This window comes from Aethalodelphis obliquidens, unplaced genomic scaffold (genome assembly GCF_003676395.1).
Source record: "Aethalodelphis obliquidens isolate GAN/ISIS:26980383/991018 unplaced genomic scaffold, ASM367639v1 scaffold20, whole genome shotgun sequence".
Taxonomy (NCBI): domain Eukaryota; kingdom Metazoa; phylum Chordata; class Mammalia; order Artiodactyla; family Delphinidae; genus Aethalodelphis; species Aethalodelphis obliquidens.
In genome coordinates this window covers 13,796,489-13,816,087 of record NW_020837964.1, presented here as the reverse complement: position 1 = coordinate 13,816,087, position 19,599 = coordinate 13,796,489, and the positions used below count along the sequence as shown (strand labels likewise).

The 19,599-nt window shown below is 42.0% G+C and overlaps 1 protein-coding gene across 1 annotated transcript in view; it reads left to right on the top strand.

Moving 5' to 3' along the window:
• Window positions 1-19,599, top strand: part of HYDIN (HYDIN axonemal central pair apparatus protein) — a 433,475-nt gene that overhangs the window by 282,151 nt on the left and 131,725 nt on the right. Inside the window, exons 25-29 of the mRNA XM_027119341.1 lie at window positions 12,077-12,214; window positions 12,874-12,955; window positions 14,575-14,694; window positions 14,938-15,147; window positions 17,361-17,498. Coding sequence (XP_026975142.1) covers window positions 12,077-12,214; window positions 12,874-12,955; window positions 14,575-14,694; window positions 14,938-15,147; window positions 17,361-17,498 — 688 coding nt within the window. The remainder of the gene's footprint in view (window positions 1-12,076; window positions 12,215-12,873; window positions 12,956-14,574; window positions 14,695-14,937; window positions 15,148-17,360; window positions 17,499-19,599) is intronic.

Genomic DNA, 19,599 nt, shown 5'->3' with positions numbered 1-19,599 from the left:
GTCTACGTCTTTAGGTTAGAGCATTTAATCCATTTACATTTACAGTAGTTATCAATATGTGTGTTCCTATTACCATTTTCTTAATTGTTTTGGGTTTGTTGTTATAGGTGTTTTCCTTCTCTTGTGTTTCCTGCCTAGAGAAGTTCCTTCAGCATTTATTGTAAAGCTGGTTTGGTGGTGCTGAATTCTCTTGGCTTTTGCTTATCTGTAAAGGTTTTAAGTTCTCCGTTGAATCTGAATGAGATCCTTGCTGGGTAGAGTGATCTTGGTTGTAGGTTTTTCCCTTCCATCACTTTAAATATGTCCTGCCACTCCCTTCTGGCGCACAGAGTTTCTGCTGAAAGATCAGCCGTTAACCTTATGGGGATTCCCTTGTATGTTATTTGTTGCTTTTCCCTTGCTGCTTTTAACATTTTTTCTTTGTATTTAATTTTTGGTAGTTTGATTAACATGTGTCTTGGTGTGTTCCTCCTTGGATTTATCCTGTATGGGACTCTCTGTGCTTCTAGGACTTGATTGACTAGTTACTTTCCCATATTAGGGAAGTTTTCAACTCTAATCTCTTCAAGTATTTTCTCACTCCCTTTCTTTTCCTCTTCTTCTTCTGCGACCCCTATAATTCGAATGTTGCTGCATTTAATGTTGTCCCAGAGGTCTCTGAGACTGGCCTCAATTCTTTTCATTCTTTTTTCTTTTTTCTGATCTGTGGTAGTTATTTCCACTATTTTATCTTCCAGGTCCTTATCTGTTCTTCTGCCTCAGTTATTCTGCTATTGATTCCTTCTAGGGAATTTTTAATTTCATTTATTGTGTTGTTCATCATTGTTTGTTTGCTCTTTAATTCTTCTAGGTCCTTGTTAAACGTTTCTTGTATTTTCTCCATTCTATTTCCAAGATTTTGGATCATCTTTACTATCATTACTCTGTAATGATATCATTACTCTATCATTAGATATCATTACTCTATCATTACTATCATTACAAAATTCTTTTTCAGGTAGACTGGCTATTTCCTCTTTATTTGTTTGGTCTGGTGGGTTTTTACCTTGCTCCTTCACCTGCTGTGTGTTTCTCTGTCTTCTCATTTTGCTTAACTTACTGTGTTTGGGGTCTTCTTTTCATAGGCTGCAGGTTCATAGTTCTCATTGTTTTAGGTGTCTGCCACCAGTGGGTAAGGGTGGTTCAGTGGGTTTTGTAGGCTTCCTGGTGGAAGGGACTGGTCCCTGTGTTCTGGTGGGTGAGGATGGATCTTGTGTTTCTGGGGGGAGGACCACATCCAGTGGTTTGTTTTTGATGTCTGTGCCCTTATTATGATTTTAGGCAGCCTCTCTGCTAATGGGTGGTCTTGTGTTCCTGTCTTTCTAGTTGTTTGGCATAGGGTGTCCGGCACTGTAGCTTGCTGGTCATTCAGTGGAGCTGGGTCTTAGCATTGAGATGGAGATCTCTAGGCGTGCTTTTGTCATTTGATATTACGTGGAGCCAGGAGGTCTCTTGTGGACCAATATCCTGAACTCAGCTCTCCCACCTCAGAGGCACAGGCCAGACACCAGCCAGAGCACCAAGACCCTGTCAGACACATGGCTCAGAAGAAAAGGGAGAAAGAAAGAGAGAGGGGGGGTGGGGAGAGAGAGACTGAGAGAGAGAGAGAGCGAGAGGAAGGGAGGGAGGGAGGGAGGGAGAGAGGGAGGGAGGGAGGAAGGAAGGAGGAAAGGTATAAAGTTATTAAAATTAAAAATTGTTAAAAATTTAAAAGTAATTTAAAAAAGAAAGAAAAGAGCAACCAAACCAAAAAATAAATCCACCAATTATAACAAGTGCTAAGAACTATACTTAAAAAAAAAAAAGAAGAAAGAAAAAAAGGACAGACAGAACCCTAGAACGAATGGTAACCCTAGAACAAATGGTAAAAGCAAAGGTATAGAGACAAAATCACACATGGAAGCATACACATACACAGTCACAAAGAGAGAAAAAGGAAAAAATATATATATATCTTTTGGGATATAAGCTCTCTAGACCTTTGCCCTCGGTACAAGTGCTCCACATCTTTGATAGCCCTTCTCTTAATCCTCTTGCATCATCACCATCTCTGTACAAGGAAACAGAAGAAAACAATACACTAGTCACCCCTCTCACTCCCTAATTTGACTTAAGCTGGCTTTTGGCCCCTCACTTAGCTGAAACTGCCTCTCTGGAAGTTCAGTGATGATTTCATTACCGAATTGAGGCCCTTTCTCACTCCACAGTGTTCCTTGACATCCACTCTTGTTTTGTTGTGAAATTACATCATGCAGGCAAAAGTGTGTATAACACATGTGCATAGCTGAAGAATAATAATGAATTGAACATCCATGTCTTATCACCCCCATTATAAATGTAACATTATTGGTAAATTTGAAGCCCCTTATGAAAGAGAACAGTGTGAAGTTGACCCCCAGCAGACCTGCTTATCCTCCATGCTGATGCCCCTGGAAGCCCCCCAGGCCCTCTATCACCCAGGCCTCCCATAGCCCATCCATCTAGAATCTCCTCTCCTGCTGTGATAGGCCAGCTAATTTATCTGACCAGGGGATCAGATTAGCCTCTGGGACTAATGGGAGGGCTGCACACCATGTCTCAAGTCTGAGCTTCCAGAAACAAGTTCCTGTCTTTGTAGTGAGCCTTCAAGTGACTTAAATCCAAGAAGAGGGAGACCTTTCACTCTCTTCATATTTAACTTAAAAGTGATCACCATGGGCTTCCCTGGTGGCGCAGTGGTTGAGAGTCCACCTGCCGATGCAGGGGACACGGGTTCGTGCCCCGGTCCGGGAAGATCCCACATGCCGCTGAGCGGCTGGGCCCGTGTGCGGCGAGCCGCCTCCGACCAGCAGAATGACAAGTCGCCACACGCAAGATTCTTCTCGTATCACACTTTATTGGAGCACAGCTTGGTTAAAGAAAAGATGGAAGGAAGACACCGCAATCCTATAGCAGTCTGCTTATATAGGGATTAAGAACATGTGTCGCTCTGTGATTGGCTTTCGCCGATGGTGCGATTTGTGAGCCAGCATCGGATAGGTCGCTACTTTAAAACCTCATTAGTATACTTAGCGCAAGCGCAGTGGCCACAGGAAGGATGACTCAGCTTATTTCAGCTTCCTGCCGCGTAGCAGTTAGCTGACCGCGCCCTACACCCGTGAGCCACGGCCGCTGAGCCTGCGCGTCCGGAGCCTGTGCTCCGCAACAGGAGAGGCCACAACAGTGAGAGGCCCATGTACCACAAAAAAAAAAAAAAGTGATCACCATGTTAGGGATCACGTAGTCTGCTTCTATTTGCAGTTCAGTTTAGTCCAATTTCCTGAGATATTTGTTACCCCCTAGAGAAATGAATTGGGCTGTTTTTCATTTCAATTTTGAGTGTTATAAAACTTCTTATACAGCTTTTATGTTATTATAGAACTCTAGTTACCTTATTATAAGATTCATTCTTTTTAAGGCATCTTCCCAATGTCTCAAAATTCAGTGGAGGGCATCAGGCTTTTAGATATTCACTGTGAACTAAGCTGGCTTCTAAGGAAATCAATGGAAAGTTATCAGTGCATATCTGAACCTGAGTTAGGATGATGTCTGCTTGCTTTGTATAGTGATCTGATTTATCCACATGTTTGTATTAATTAACCCCCCCCCCCAAAGCTAGCTCTGTCTACTGAAGGCCAGACATTGAAAGAAATTGACTTTAAAAACTGTCCTGTGTTGAAAATATTTCTGAAGAGCTTTGAAGCTGATTATAAGGGAGATTTCACAGCCCACCTGTTCGGCAGCCTTTCTAAGAGCATGTAGCAGTGGAGACACCTTCTGGAACTTTTATAGAAGTGGTCGTTTCTCACAGAAATCCCTCTGGAGAGCTTCGAGGTAAATTCTGGGCACATCCCTCTACTACTCACCTTGCAGCAAAACTCTCTGTAGGAAGTCACTTGAGGGACAAGGTCAACTATGTCTTGCTTTTCCTTATCTAGATACAATCAGGATGGGTCCCTTTTCTAACAAAGAAAGCTTCTAGACAATACATTGTATGTTCCTTATGTTGCGGCTTCCAGTTACTTTTAGGATGAAAAAAAACTACTTTTTGAGTCACTGCCTTGGGCATGGCATAGCATGAAGTAACCAAGGAGAAGCCTTCTCTTGTTGACCAGGTAGACTGTCCAGTAAAGCTGTTAAGAGCATGAGATTTGGAGCCAGGCTAACTTAGCTCAGCCACTTACTTGCTCTCTGAGTTTTGTCATCTGAAGACTGAGACCATCATAGGACCTACCTCATCAAGCTGTGGTGAAGATTTAACTAGGCAGTCCTTAGTAAGTGCTTAATATAATACCTGGTAGAGAGTAAGTGATGAATAATTGTGGGCTGCAGTTACTTTATTGGGGCCTGTCTTAGTCTGTTCGGACGGCTATAACAAATACCAGAGACCGGGTGGCTTAAAACAGTAAACATTTATTTCTTACAGTTTTGGACGTTGGGAAGTGGTTCTTAAAGTTCCACAGGTGGTTCCAATGGACAGCTGCATTGAGAACCATTGTTCTAAAAGCTCCAACTGCATCTCCTTTTGAGAACCTTTAAAAATACGGTTTTCACCCCCCTACAGTCTGAGTAACTTGAGTCTCAGCTGCTCAGTTATGTCCCACCAACTTGCAGTACGGGTGGCCAGTTGGAAGCATTCTGGGATATAATAAAGAGCTAAGGCAGGCTGCTGTCCATGTGAGGAAGCGTGTGCGTGCCAAATGGAAGCAGATGATGGTGTTGACAGTGATGAGGGAGAGGAGGAGGATGGAGAAGAAGAAGACTAGAGAAGCGGTGGGTGGCAGTCGGGGCTATCCAGCGGTGGAGGCAGGCGTGGCAGGACAGGGGCCTAGCAGCCACGGGGACAGGAGAGGTGCCCATCCTCCTCCTGCCACTTTATTTTTACTGTTTTCCCACACCTCTTCCTGCTGGCATTGGGCACGGGAGGTTGACAGGCACAAACAGCAAATGTAGGGGGAGCATAGGTGCCCGAGTGATTGTGGTGACCCCTACTCTCTGCTCCACTGTTCTCTTATTTCCATCCCTTCTGGCTAGCCAGCCACCCACCCAACCTTGCTCATGGACAGGCTGGGGAGGTGGCAGTAGGTGGGGATAGACCTCGGGCTGTGGTCTCTCAGGATGGGCTCCTCACCCCAGGGCCATGGTCCTGCCATTCCACCTGCTAATATGCACTGGAACTTCCCACTCCATCTCCATCTCCCCTTTGACCTCCTTGACCAAGGCTGCCATTATCTTTTTTCTGGATTTCTAACACTGTTTTCTATGTGGGCTTCCTGATTTTTATTTTTTAAAAAATCATAAAAAAAACAGAACATCCCATTAGGTTATGCTTTCCATCGCTGTTTACAGCATGGTTCAGAGTTTTGGTCATTCTAGGGTTGTCCCCTTCTAATCCATGCTCCCTTCTGCAGCCCAAGTGAACTTTTCAGATCATTTCCCTTCCCCATTTAAAACCTCTGGGAAGACTCTCCATTTTCCTGAGGATAAAGCCAACTCCTTAGTGAGGCTTACAAGGCCCTTCAGGGTCAAGCCTCCTGCTCCCCAGCCTCCCCCTGTTTGGATATCAAAATGAGAAAATGACCCACAGCAGCTACTGGTCTCCTGTCAGTGGTCTTAGCATGGTTCAGAGGTCCAGTCTGAGTTTCAGCAATTCAAGGTTATGAATGTGTTCTATTCAGTATGACCGATTTCATTGTCGAGATATTTTCTCTTACAGTTACACCTCCTACTTCCATTGCTTTTAATGTTTAATCTGTGTGCCACGTTCAGCAAACCACACGTCTTTACCTGTTAGACCTTATCAGGTGGTTTTTCACATTGCCATTCTTCCTCTCAGCTGTCTAACCTCTGCTTCTCTAATTTTCTCAAACCCCTCTCTCTCTACCTCTTTCCCTCCCTCCCTTCCTCTGACTCTACACATCATAAGCCTCCTCCAGATTAGATAGGCCCCCCAGTTCCCGCTTGTAAAGGGGGCAGATTATAATCATCACTTTAAATCATGTTAAAAGTAGGCAAATGCTTGAGCCTCTCTGAGCACAAACACAAAGTTCCAGCCACTTTTCCATATTTGTGGTCTTACACTTGCTGATCTTCCCACTTCGGGAAGCAAATGACAGATGAAACAGATGGGACTGGCTCAGCGCCTTCCCCATCAGCACGTTCCAGCTCTGCCACATGAACAGGAGGAGCGAACTGCAGACATACACACATGGAAGACAGCCTGCCTTAGCCCTTTATTATGTCCCAGAATGCTTCCAACTGGCCACCCGTGCTGAGGTGGAAGTTGGTGGGACACATGGAGTAGCTGAGACTCAAGTTACTCAGACTGTAGGGGGCGAAAAACAGCTCCCAGGCAGCTCGGGGTGGGTGAGGCAGCTCCTGCTGAGCCAGGGCAGTGCTCCAGAGAAAGGTGCAGCCAACACCCACAGCACCTAGGGGATGGGTGCATCGTCTTAGTGAAGGGGACCTAGTCTGTGCACCAGCAGCATCTGCTGCTGTCAGTAATTTCAAAAAAATATTAAACAACATATGAGCCAAACAAAACACACCTGAAGGACCTTTTTATCCAGCCAGTGGCCATTTGCACCCTCTGTATGGATAGTCCCAGAATCCAGGTGCAATGAATCAACGAATTAAAAGTGTTTACTACAAGGCTGCCCCCACCTTTTTTTGAGACCTTGGCTGCACTGCAGAGAATTCAGCAGATGTGCGACATACACCATTCCATCTCCAAGTGTGGTCTGAAACACAACACACGACATTAACTGAAACACAAGCCTGTTCTTTGGGGTTTTATTTTGATGCAACACTGCTTCCAGTGACGGGAGACCCGGAAACAAGAGTGGTGGACTTCTTTTAATTTTTAACACAAAAGATTGTATTGATCCTTACCCAAGACTTGAAAATAAACTATGGGGAGGGAGACTGCTGAGCCCAAACCAGTGTGGCTGATGGGCAGTGTGTCTGACATTCACGCAGTTCTGTCACAGCTTAAGGGAGGGTTTCTTTGCTGGTTCCTCCTGTGATTCTGATATGGGCAGCTCTGGAACTGGAGCAGTATTGATTTTCCTTGTTTGCTATGCATTCTTTTAAAAATAACCGAATCTAATCCCGTTTGGGTTAGCATAACAGGAAAGTAATCATCTGTTCCTGAGAGTAAAATAAAATCTGATCCAAAAAACTCTACCAACATTCTATTTCAATTCTTTGGAGCAGGTTTTCCATTTTACTGGTAAGTTAAAGCCTTCATTATGGTGAAGGTTTCTCTGTCTGCCGCCTATTAGCAGCTGGGCTGCTTTACTGGTCTCCTTTGTTTCCAAAAGACCTCTCGCTTCCCCATTGTCCAGGTGTCATTGTCAGCTGAGGTGTTGTTTTTCCTCAGGTCTGAAGACACTCTACAGCTTCGTATTTTTCCTTTTTCAGATATTCCCCATTTGCTTTTTTTTTTTTTCATTCAGCACAACATCCCAGGGGGGTGCAAATGTTGGATGAGAGTGCTGTTATGTGGGGCAGTGCTCTGGCAGAGTCTCCCCAGGTGCCTCTGCTACCCTGGGGTGATTTAATAAGTGCTCCGAATCATCCTCTGCTGATCTTCTCGGTCCCTAGCTGGTAAGGCTGCGTGAATGCCCCAGATTAATTACCAGCTTCAGCCCTTAGCCGTCCTCTGGCCCTTCCTACCCATGGCGGGTCCTAAATTTGGCTGTACAGTAGAATTACCTGGGAAGACTGTTAAAAACCTAACTCCTGGGCCCTACTTGAGACCTGCCAAATCAGAATTTACCCAAGGATGAGGTTCAGGAATCTTTAATGAGCTTCCCAGCACCCAGCCCCTGTGTCCTCTGCCCAGAATGGTGTGATTTCAGCCTAAGATAATGTGAACTAGAGGCATCTGACCTGGAGGAAGACAAATGGAAGTTTGTGCAAGAAGATGAAAAGAGCTTTTCTACTCTTCTCTGAGGCCATCCCAGGTGGGGATGGGGTGGAGGTGGAGGTGCAGAATAGCCAAATTACCCTGCATGCTGCTTATCTGTTCTCATTCAACCACCCATCCATCCATTCAATCAGATGCTCAGATATTGAGCTCATGCCCTAGGTATAAGACCCTGGCCTATGTGAGCTGTAAAGAGGGAATACCTTGGACCCTGCCCTCCAAGAGCTCACAGTTCTTAGATGGTGCTAGCCCAGTGATTCCCCAAGGGGAATCTGAACTGATCTCACTTCTTAAAAAGAGCAAGCGGGAGTCAGCGCAGAGTCTTCACCAGGCAAGAAAATAGTAACATTAATTTTTCCCATCATATTGATTTTCCTAAATATGGTAGATAAAATTGGTTTTTAACTTAGAGTAATGATATAAAATTTTCCTTTAAAATAAGCCTACTGATTAACACCACAATGTGCTATCACTACATAATCATTTGAATAGTTATAATTTAAAAGACTGAATACCAAGTGTGGGTGAGGATGTGGACCAGCCGGAGCTCTCATCACTGTGGGTGGTAGTGTAAATTGGTGTAAAGCCACTTTGGAAAACTGGCAGTTTCCTATAATGTTATACAAATACTATACAATCCAGCATTTCCCTTCCTCAGAATTTACCTAAGAGGAATGAAAACATATGTCCACACAAACTTCTACACAATTGTTCTTAGCAACTTTATTCATGTTATTAAAAGCTGGAAAAAGCCAAGGTGTCCATCAACAAGAAGGTGGTTAAACACGCTAGTCATCATCCATACTCTGGAATACTGCTCAGTGTTAAAAAAAAAAAAAAAAAAGAGAAGAGGCTACTGCTCCTTGCTACAATATAGATGATTCTCAAAAATGCTGAGCAAAAGAAGTCAGACACAAAAGAGTACATATTTAGGATTCCACTTATATGAAACTGTAGGCATAGCTTAATATATAGTGATAGAAAGCAGATGAGTGTTTGTCTGGAGCCAGGGGTGGGGGAGGGGGAGGAGTTGACTGGTAGGGGCACAAGGGAACTTGTGTGTGTGTGTGTGCGTTTATTTTATTTTTTAAATTTAATTTAATTTATTTTTTATACAGCAGGTTCTTATTAGTCATCAGTTTTATACACATCAGTGTATACATGTCAATCCCAATAGTCCAATTCATCACACCACCACGCCCACCCCCCACTGCTTTCCCCCCTTGGTGTCCATACGTTTGTTCTCTACATCTGTGTCTCTATTTCTGCCCTGCACACCAGTTCATCTGTACCACTTTTCTAGATTCCACATATATGCATTAATATACAATATTTGTTTTTCTCTTTCTGACTTACTTCACTCTGTATGACAGACTCTAGATGCATCCGCGTCTCTACAAATGACCCAGTTTTGTTCCTTTTTATGGCTGAGTAATATTCCATTGTATCTATGTACCACATCTTCTTTATCCATTCGTCTGTCGATGGGCATTCAGGTTGCTTCCATGACCTGGCTATTGTAAATAGTGCTGCAATGAACATTGGGGTGCATGTGTCTTTTTGAATTATAGTTTTCTCTGGGTATATGCCCAGTAGTGGGATTGCTGGATCATACGGTAATTCTATTTTTAGTTTTTTAAGGAACCTCCATACTGTTCTCCATAGTGGCTGTATCAATTTACATTCCCACCAACAGTGCAAGAGGGTTCCCTTTTCTCCACACCCTCTCCAGCAATTGTTGTTTGTAGATTTTCTGATGATGCCCATTCTAACTGATGTGAGGTGATACCTCATTGTAGTTTTGATTTGCATTTCTCTAACAATTAGTGATGTTGAGCAGCTTTTCATGTGCCTCTTGGCCATCTGTATGCCTTCTTTGGAGAAATGTCTATTTAGGTCTTCTGCCCATTTTTGGATTGGGTTGTTTGTTTTTTTAATATTGAGCTGCATGAGCTGTTTATATATTTTGGAGATTAATCCTTTGTCCGTTGATCCATTTCCAAATATTTTCTCCCATTCTGAGGGTTGTCTTTTCGTCTTGTTTATGGTTTCCTTTGCTGTGCAAAAAGCTTTGAAGTTTCATTAGGTCCCATTTGTTAATTTTTGGTTTTATTTCCATTACTCTAGGAGGTGGATCAAAAAAGATTTTGCTGTGATTTATGTCAAAGAGTGTTCTTCCTATGTTTTCCTCTAAGAGTTTTATAGTGCCCAGTCTAACATTTAGGTCTCTAATCCATTTTGAGTTTATTTTTGTGTATGGTGTTAGGGAGTGTTCTAATTTCATTCTTTTACATGTAGCTGTCCAGTTTTCCCAGCACCACTTATTGAAGAGACTGTCTTTTCTCCATTGTATATCCTTGCCTCCTTTGTCATAGGTTAGTTGACCATAGGTGCATGGGTTTCTCTCTGGGCTCTCTATCCTGTTCCATTGATCTTTGTTTCTGTTTTTGTGCCAGTACCATATTGTCTTGATTACTGTAGCTTTGTAGTATAGTCTGAAGTCAGGGAGTCTGATTCCTCCAGCTACAAGGGAACTTTTTAAGATGATAAACTTTTTTTTTCAAATACATTTCTCTTTGTTTTTAATGTTTTTTATTTATTTATTTTTGGCTGCGTTAGGTCTTTGTTGCTGCATGCGGACTTTCTCTAGTTGTGGCGAGTGGGGGCTACTCTTCGTTGCAGTGTGCAGGCTTCTCATCATGGTGGCTTCTCTTGTTGCGGAGCACGGGCTCCAGGAACCCAGGCTTCAGTAGTTGTGGCACGTGGGCTCAGTAGTTTTGGCTCGCGAGCTCTAGAGCGCAGGCTCAGTAGTTGTCATGCTCAGGTTTAGTTGCTCCATGGCATGTGGGATCTTCCTGGACAAGGGCTCGAACCCATGTCCCCTGCATTGTCAGATAGACTCTTAACCACTGTGCCATCAGGGAAGCCTGATGATAAACTTTTTAAGTGTTCTGTATATTAATATGGTAGTGGTTACACTGGTATATATGTATTTGCAAAAATTCATCAAACTGTATGCTTAAAATGAGTGTATGTTAATTATACCTCAATAAAATAGATTTATTAAATGATACTCAACAGGGCAGAAATCATGAAGCTGGTAGTCGAATGCCTGGTAGTGGTACTCAGGTACGTGGTAGACAGTGGACAGTATCCTAAAAGATGTGCACATGAAATGCTGTGAAACTTCAGAGGGAGGAAAAAGTTCTTCAAATGGGAAGATGGGAGAGTGGTGGGACCTTCATATAATAGGTAACATTTCTGCTGAGCCTCTGAGAAAAAGTAGAGAGCATCTGGGGCAAGAATGTATCAAAGTGAAATTGGGTTGAAATTAATATAAGGGGGCCTAAGATGGGGGAGGGGAGGAGTCCCTAAAAAAGCCACATGCACCCTGGGGAAACGGGAAGAATGGGGGCGACCCCACCACTTTGGCCTTTATGACGTCAATTCAGTGAAACCTGGACATAAGGGCTTCAGCACCAGCTGGTGCAGTCACCAATTTCCCCCTCGGCCCTCTGCTCTGAGAATTGGAGTGGCAGCAAAGCAAACGCAGGGCCAGGACCAGGGTGGAGCAGTCCAGGCACCCAGAGCAAGCATGATGGGAGGCAGGGTCCCACAAAGGCTGAGCCCTCACTAACAGGCCCCGAGAGTGAGTGCCTCGCATCCTCATCCTGCTTTCTGGTTATCTGGGAGCAGGAGCCCTGGTGACTCATTCTTTCCTAGCCATGCTGAGTGCCCCCTGCAGGCCAGGCACTGTGTTAGATGGCGTATTAGATACAAGTCCTCAGGGGGCTCGCAGTCTAGCAGGAAGGGGAAAAACAAGTGTGAGAGGAGAAACCCGGTGGCCGTGGGTTCTCAGAGGAAAGACACTGGACCCAGACTGGGAGGGGGTGGTCAGCAAACTTTTGGAAAAACTGAAACCTCAGTTATGATTTGAAGAAGGTAAATCCAAGAGAGGGTGTAGGGCAGTCCCTTCTCAACCGGCCTCGTCTAGGATTTGGAGTTTGGCCTTAGAAACCAAGAGCCTACCCTGGCACTGACTTGCAACAGCTGATGTGACTCTTTCCCTCCATCCCCATGCCTCTGTAGGTTTGTGATGTGGCCAAGGAAGCCCTACAGTGCCCCCCTGTCCCAGGTGGAATCCATCCCAGTAACCTCGGCATCTGTCAGCTTGGCAGCAGTCCCAGCAATAGAGTCCCCTGAGATGGATCTGAGTGATTTTGTTAAGTAAGTGCAAAGGCAAAGCCAGAATGGATTTCTTTAAATAGCATTCTTTTCTCTACACTGACTTACATTCTCAAACTCGTCTTTCATGTATTCTTCCAGCAGTTTAATGAGTGCCTTCTCTGTGTTAGGCCCTGGAGGGGGCATCTGGGATACAGAGTTGAAAGTCATCTCTGCTCTCAGGGAATCATAGCCTCCTGAGTCCTGAGGGACTGAGCCCTTCTGATCATGTTGCCCTCTCCATCTGCCAAGCCAGGGTCAGGTCAAGGGTAGAAAGCAGAAAAGGATATGACAATTGGCCATGTGTTATATGCTCACAATAAAATGTTCCGGCCTTGGGGACACACCCAAGTTGTCTGAAGAACTGCCAGAGCTTCTGAGAACTTTCTGTAAGTCAGACAAGGGCTTGATAGCCCAGGAAAAGAAGGGTTGGGGCCTATGGAAAATGGACGAGTTTGATGCCCTAGACTGCATGTTTGGGGGCAGGTAGTAACAGAGCACTGACCAGCTGACCCTTGAGAAACGTGTCCCTTGAATGAGAACCCCACTTATTCTTTGGGGCGCCGTAGAAGGGAGAGGAAGACAGGGCCATCATGCAGCTGAAAACTGTGTTGTGATGCTTGCCAAATGAGTGATTCTCCACATTTCATTAAACTCCCCAGGACTATCCTTGTGGATGAAGAAGTTGGATCTGAAGAAAGAGAGACCAAAAAAGCACAGGTGTCCATCATGGCGGTCTCAGATGTATGGTTTCCTTGCCCTGGGGCGGGTGGGCTGCACATCTTTATCCGGGTTCCTTCCCAACCAAACACCGACAGAACCAACACCTCAGTGAGAACCCAGACACCTCAGCAAATAGATTTTCTCTGTAATGGAAAAGCCATTTACCTCTAACCTTGGCGATCTTGTGCTCTTCCCAGCCCCTAGATAGAGGCTACAAAAGGAGAACTGTCTTCCATAGTAAAAACAAAGAGTAGATTGAGAGAGTTTACAAATTCATACTCTTAAATTCTCCTTCTAGAATGATGGCCTAAGGAAATCATCAGAAATACAAAGATGTATGTACAAAGGTGTGTGTTAAAAGTTTAGAAATAGCAAAAAATTAGGAAAATTACTGTATGTCCATGATAATATGCAATCTTTTAAATAAGGTTTGTCTCAATGTTGGCAGAGTCGGGGAAAGCAAGCATTTTCACACTTCGTAGGTAGGAGTATGAATTGGTGTAGCCTCTCTGACATGTAATCTGGCAGGTGTATCAAAATTTAAAATGCACAATTCCTCTGCTAAAATAGTATTCTCCAGATGCACCTTTACGTTTACATAAAGACGTGTAACTATCCTTGTACACTGCAGCTTTGTTGGTAAAAGCAAGAAAAATTAGAAACGACTTAATTCCCCTAGTAGGAGACTGGTCAAATAAACTAAATTACATCTGCACAAGGCAGTACTATGAAATCCATTTTAGAAAATGAAAAAGTTCTCTCTTTACTGCTTTGGAGCAATCTCTGATATATTAAGTAAAAAATACTACATGTTCTGTTTTTTAAAGTATTTTAAATGATGCTTGTAAAGAATATTTAGTCATATGGGAAGGTATCATTCATGCTATAATGTTAACTGAAAAAATCAGAATGCAAATATATATACATATATACTCACACTATACACACACACATTTATATCTGCAGAATAATCTAATGATGGATTTGTATTTCTTTCTTTGAAGCTTTCTGTATTTTCCACATTTTTTAGAATAAGTATGTGTGTGCATATAAAACACTTGTCTTTTAAATGTTAATTCTTTTCTTTTGTATATATTTTGAAAGATGTCATAGAAAATTCAAGAATACCGAAACATGAAAGCAAAAATTCTCAAAATCCCACCATTCATAGAAAAATTTCAGCAAATAACCTCCTAGATATCTCTATTTGCATATGCAGATCTCTGAGTGAATTTATGCACACTCACACTTGCAGGTGTGATGCATAGGCCTGTGTAATAGTACATAAATGGAACTGCTTTTTTACTCAGTAATATGCTGTGCACATCATCCCTGGTTTATAAATATACACTGCATCATCCTCCATGGATAGCAGTACCACACACACTTCATGTAAAGTGATCCCCTAGTGATAGGTATTTAGTTTACTTCCAAAGTTTTGCTATTACAGAAAACACTGAAGTAAACATCCTTGTACATACATCTTGGACACCTCCCCAATTATCTCCATAGGAAAAAAAAAAAGTGCTATTTAAAAAATATATACAACATACTTCATTTTTCTATCAGCTAGGGGGAGGAGCACGTTGATGACAAATTATGAATGTTTGCAAGTTTTTCCTCACACTTCTAATTCCCAGGGATTAAAAATGAACTCTGCTGAAACAGAAAGAATAGACACAAACCAGAGTCAGGCGGAGTTTCAGGAATCGCCGTGGATCTTTAAACGGGATGAAATGTTTTCCATTGGGATAGAAGAAGTAAGTAACACCTCATGGGCCCTAGAGTCATCTGATACAATTCTTCTTACTGAACCCCTGCCCCAAGTTAGAAATTTAAATTTGCCCGAGCACTGTTACTGCCTTATCATCATGTATTTTCAGGGTGCTAGGCTAGTCACCTTTCATGGTGTCAAACAAGGTAAAGTCAGGAGTCAATCTGTAAATTGGCTGAACTTTAGCTTGCCCTTTGCAGACTCTCATATGGAATGACTTTCTCTGCAGGTGTTTGACATTTTGCCTCTCTATGGAGTGCTGCGGCCACACAGTAGCCACCAGATATCATTCACCTTCTATGGACACTGTGACATCATTGCACAGGCTAAAGCTCTGTGTGAAGTGGAAGGAGGGCCCACCTATGAGATAATACTAAGGGGAGAGGCCTCCCTGGTCCACTATTCCTTTGACACCAAGGACATTAACTGTGGATTACAGGTATTGCCAGCCATCGGGAGGAGATTTTCTGGGTTTGCCTTAAACGTCGGTCATAGTCTTTGTGCTCTCATCTCTCCTGGAACCCCAGTCAGCATAGTCTCACCATCACCCCTATCCTTGACCCCTAAGCTGCTTCCTAAGCCTGATCATCCCCCCACTGCCAGCCATTTGCCAGACATTTTCACTTGCTTTTCTCATTGTCTCCTCAAATTCTGCATGTTAGACACTAAAATTTGCATCTTTATTCTCAGTCCAAAAGCCCATTCCACCCTCTTTGTTTCTTTCAATAGGACTACTCCCTTCTCAGTCCCTTGAGTTTACGAACTCCAAGGAATTTTCCACTGCATTCTGTCCTTCAGCTCCCCACATCCTTACAGGCCCGGGGTTTGCTAATTCATCAAGCATAATTCCTCTGAGTTGGTTTTCCTTCCCATCACCACTGCGATTATCACACTGCAGGATCTCAAGCCATGCCTAAATTATTACAGCAGTTCTTCTCAAGCTGTGATGTGCATACGAATCACCTGGGAATCTTGTTCAAGTCCAGATTCTGATTCAGTAGGTCCAGGGTGGAGCCTGAGAGTCCACATTTCTGACAAGTTTCCAGGTGATGTTGATGCTGCTGGTCCACGGACCCATGGAAGCAAGGGATTACAGTGCATTTCTGGCTTCTATCAAAAACTGATCTAAATATCATTGCCAGGTAGATTTTCCCAAAATTACCTTGGGAAAAGAGCAAAAATGATTGCATAGAGAAAAGAGTATTGTTTTGTAGTTAGAAGAACTGGGATGTTATCCTGCTTTTACTCCCTACTGACTGTGACCTTGGGCACATAACCTAACCTCTCCAAGTCTCAGTATCCCTCATCTCTAAAACGGGATTGGGGCAGCAATTCCTATTTCATCAGATGGTTATGGTTACCTAAGTAAAGTGTCTGGTCAGTACTGTGCCTGAGTCAGAGAAGGCCTTCAATCATGAGTCACTGTGGATCAGAGCCAGGTTCCTCCACCTGAGTAAGGGTGTCCTAAGCTCCTCTATTAACTGATGCTCCTTACATATTAAACTTTGTTTCTCATAATTTCCCATTATAAACTGCTCATTCATTTATGGCCAAGCTGGTTTACCCGCTGGCCCTAATGCAGCCCAGCCCTTTCTGCTTCCATTTTTCCTATTATATTATCTATCTCATCCTCCGCTCTGCCAACTCCAAAGTCACACATACTGTAAGACCCAGCTCAACTCCATCCCTCAGTTGTCTTCCTTTTACACTATATTCTCTTGGCACTTAGAGTCTTTGCCATAATATAATGTACTTTCTAAATCTTGCTTTGGAATAATTGTCAGTTAATTCCATGTCTGTACAATTTCTCTCCCCAATTAGAATTTGTGTTATGTACTCAGATACCATATCTCCTACCAAATATGAATGGGAATTAGACCCCCCATTATATAGCCACTGCATTAATTTTTTTTTTTTATTATTCAGTATTATTACTGAATTGTGTGTGTACATATATGTTTACAGGTTAAATATTGTGCCTAAAATCAAATTCACCTAACACCTATTGACACCTTGTGCGTTACTTTGACCAAATAGAATTTTCTTTCACTCCTTATCTCCAGGGTCTTCTGGGCAATTGGTTTTGGCTCAGCTCAGAGTGCTTCCTTTGTAGCAACTAGTTCTTCCCCTAGTTTGTCCTAAGAGCCCCCAAAGTGGCTTCAGTTTGTGGTTATTGGACCCTCTGAATTATGTTAGCAAAATCTCAGGAAAAAGAATATGGCTGGCCTATTACTCCCCTGTCTCTCCATAAAAATAGAAAAATTCATTCTAGAAAATTCTGAACTCAAATCTTATCTAAAAAAGCAAATCTTCGTAATATAAAAAAGCTTACTTTAAGATCCTCTAATATGAGTTCTTTGTGGGGAAGAAATCAGAGGTTCAGGAAGGTGAAATGCTCACCCCACAGCCGTACTAAACTAAATTAGTTGTTAGAAGACCTAAGACAGAGCCAGTCTCCAGGGTCTAGTGCTCCTCCCGCCCAGTAGGCACCTGGTTGTGATACTGAAATGTGGATTGGCCAGCATCTACCTCATGGAAAACGAAATCCGTGTCTGTGAGACATGCTTGTCTCCCTGCCTTTGTCAGGATGACAGCAGCATCCCAGAGGGTGGGTGACAGAGGAGTCATTCTTCTCCTTCTTCTCCTCTCAAGCTGTTCGACCATGTCACAGAGAGTGAAATCACACTCAAGAACACTGGGAAAGTTGGCTTTGAGTTCAGCGTTCTGACTGACCCCCAGTCTTCGCCAGACAACCTTCTGCCTGGAGTGCCACTCATCCAGCCTCTCTCAGTAAGTAGCCCATCTCCCCCCACAACCCATGACGGCCACCTGATGATGGTAGGAGGGGCCCAAACCCAAACCTGCAAGCCACACCCCAGGAGCTGAGATTGTGCTAAACATTCACTGCCAGGATTATGGGTGTGATTTTTTTTTTTTTAATTAAAACTAACAAGCTCTCAGAGACAAGAAAAATAAATATATCCAAGCCCTTCCTTCATTCATTAAACAACTATTTATTGTGTCCTCCATTAGCCAGGCACTGTTCAGGCACCAGGGGTTAAACAATGAACAAGATATACAATCCCATGGATTTTTTTTTCATGATTATAAGAATAGTTTATTTCCACTTATGTCCTCACACTTCCCTTGTAATTCCTTGAAGCCGAGGGCCTGCTCTACTCTGACTACAACAAATAAAAGCAGCTTTTTGTTGGCAGTAGTGAAAACACCAGTAGACTGCAGTGAGCCGTATTGGTTTAAGTAGCAAATGGAAGAGATGGTTCCTTGTACATATTATGTTAATCTAACAGTTTTAAGGAATTTTTGTCGAGTTCATCTCATCATGAAAATAATACATAATTGTTATAGAAAAATTGAAAGATATGAAAAAGGATAAAGAATGAAATTATAATTGTTCATCATCTTACAATCCAAAGATAAAAGTGCTGTCATCTTGGATGATAGAGTCTATTCCTCCCCTAAATTATCACATATATTTGGGTCTATTGCTAGTTTCTCTGTTCTTTATTGATCTGTTTGCCAGTACCTACATCCATAATATACTATTTTAAGTGTTATAGCTTTAAAATACATCTTAATGTCTATTAAGTCAACTCCCTTTTAATTCTTTTTTTTCCAATTTGTCTTAGATATTCTTTTGAATTTTACTTTTATGTTCTTCCTAAGTTGAATGCCTACTTTTCTTTCTTTCTTAATTAATAATGGAAAAATGTGAGTACACATTTGCCTCAGTACACCTTTAGCTCCATCTCATAATTTTAAAGAAAATTATAGATTGAAAAAAGGAAGTTAACTTTGCATATTTCATACATTTTAATATCAACCATTATAATTTTAATTATTTTCTAAGTTGTCTAGAATTGTAGTTTTATCTACAAGTGTAATTTTAAAGTATATTTTTCTCTTTTTCAAATTTCCAAATGACTCAGATTTTTCTTTTTGTTATTGAAACTCTTGTTAATGTGAAGTTAATACTGAATTTTTCATATCATGGCCAGGTAATATGACCTTCTGAATTCCTACTTTTATTAGTTTGTTAATATATTTTAGTGGTCTAAAATGATTTTTTAATACCAGTGAATGTTTGGAAACAATGTTGTCTGGACTGTAGAATGCAGATTATGATGAATCTTTATTAAATTAACCTCTATTAAATTATATTATCCAAATCTTGTATCCCTTCTTCTGTTTAATTATTCTAAGACTAAGAATGGTATATAAAAAGTTTTCTAAGACTAAGAATGGTTTATAAAGGGTTTTGGTATATAAAAGACTAAAAATGGTATATAAAAAATATATAAATTTTTGTTTTATCCATTTTCATTTCTGTCTTATTTGACACACAAGATTTAATGACTATTAAGTGTTCATCCTGCACTGTATATTTTATCTATTTTAAATTGCCACTTTCTTCCCTTTTAATGCTTTTTACTTTGAATTCTTCTTTGGTATTAATATTGTATCTTTCGAAGTACCATATTAGCTATCTTTCACAAGGTTTGGTATATTGTGTTTTTCTTGTGGTTCAGTTCTATACATTTCATAGTAATCACAAGTATATCTTTTTCTTTGGCTGTGGGTTCACTCCTTCACTCTGAGGATTTGTCTTTCATTTATTATATCTTCAAGTATTGCTTCTCCCCTATTTTCTCCAGTCCTTTCTGCTAAAGCAACTTTTAGACATATGTTGGACCTTCTCATTCTGTCCATGTTTCTAAACCTATATGTCACATGTGTATCTCTTTACTCTTTATCTCTCTAAACTGCATTCAAGATAATTACCTCAGCTCTTTCAGTTAACTAATTTTCTTTTCAACTGAGTATGATCTACTGTTTATACTCTGCATTCCTAACCCTACTCTGCATTCCT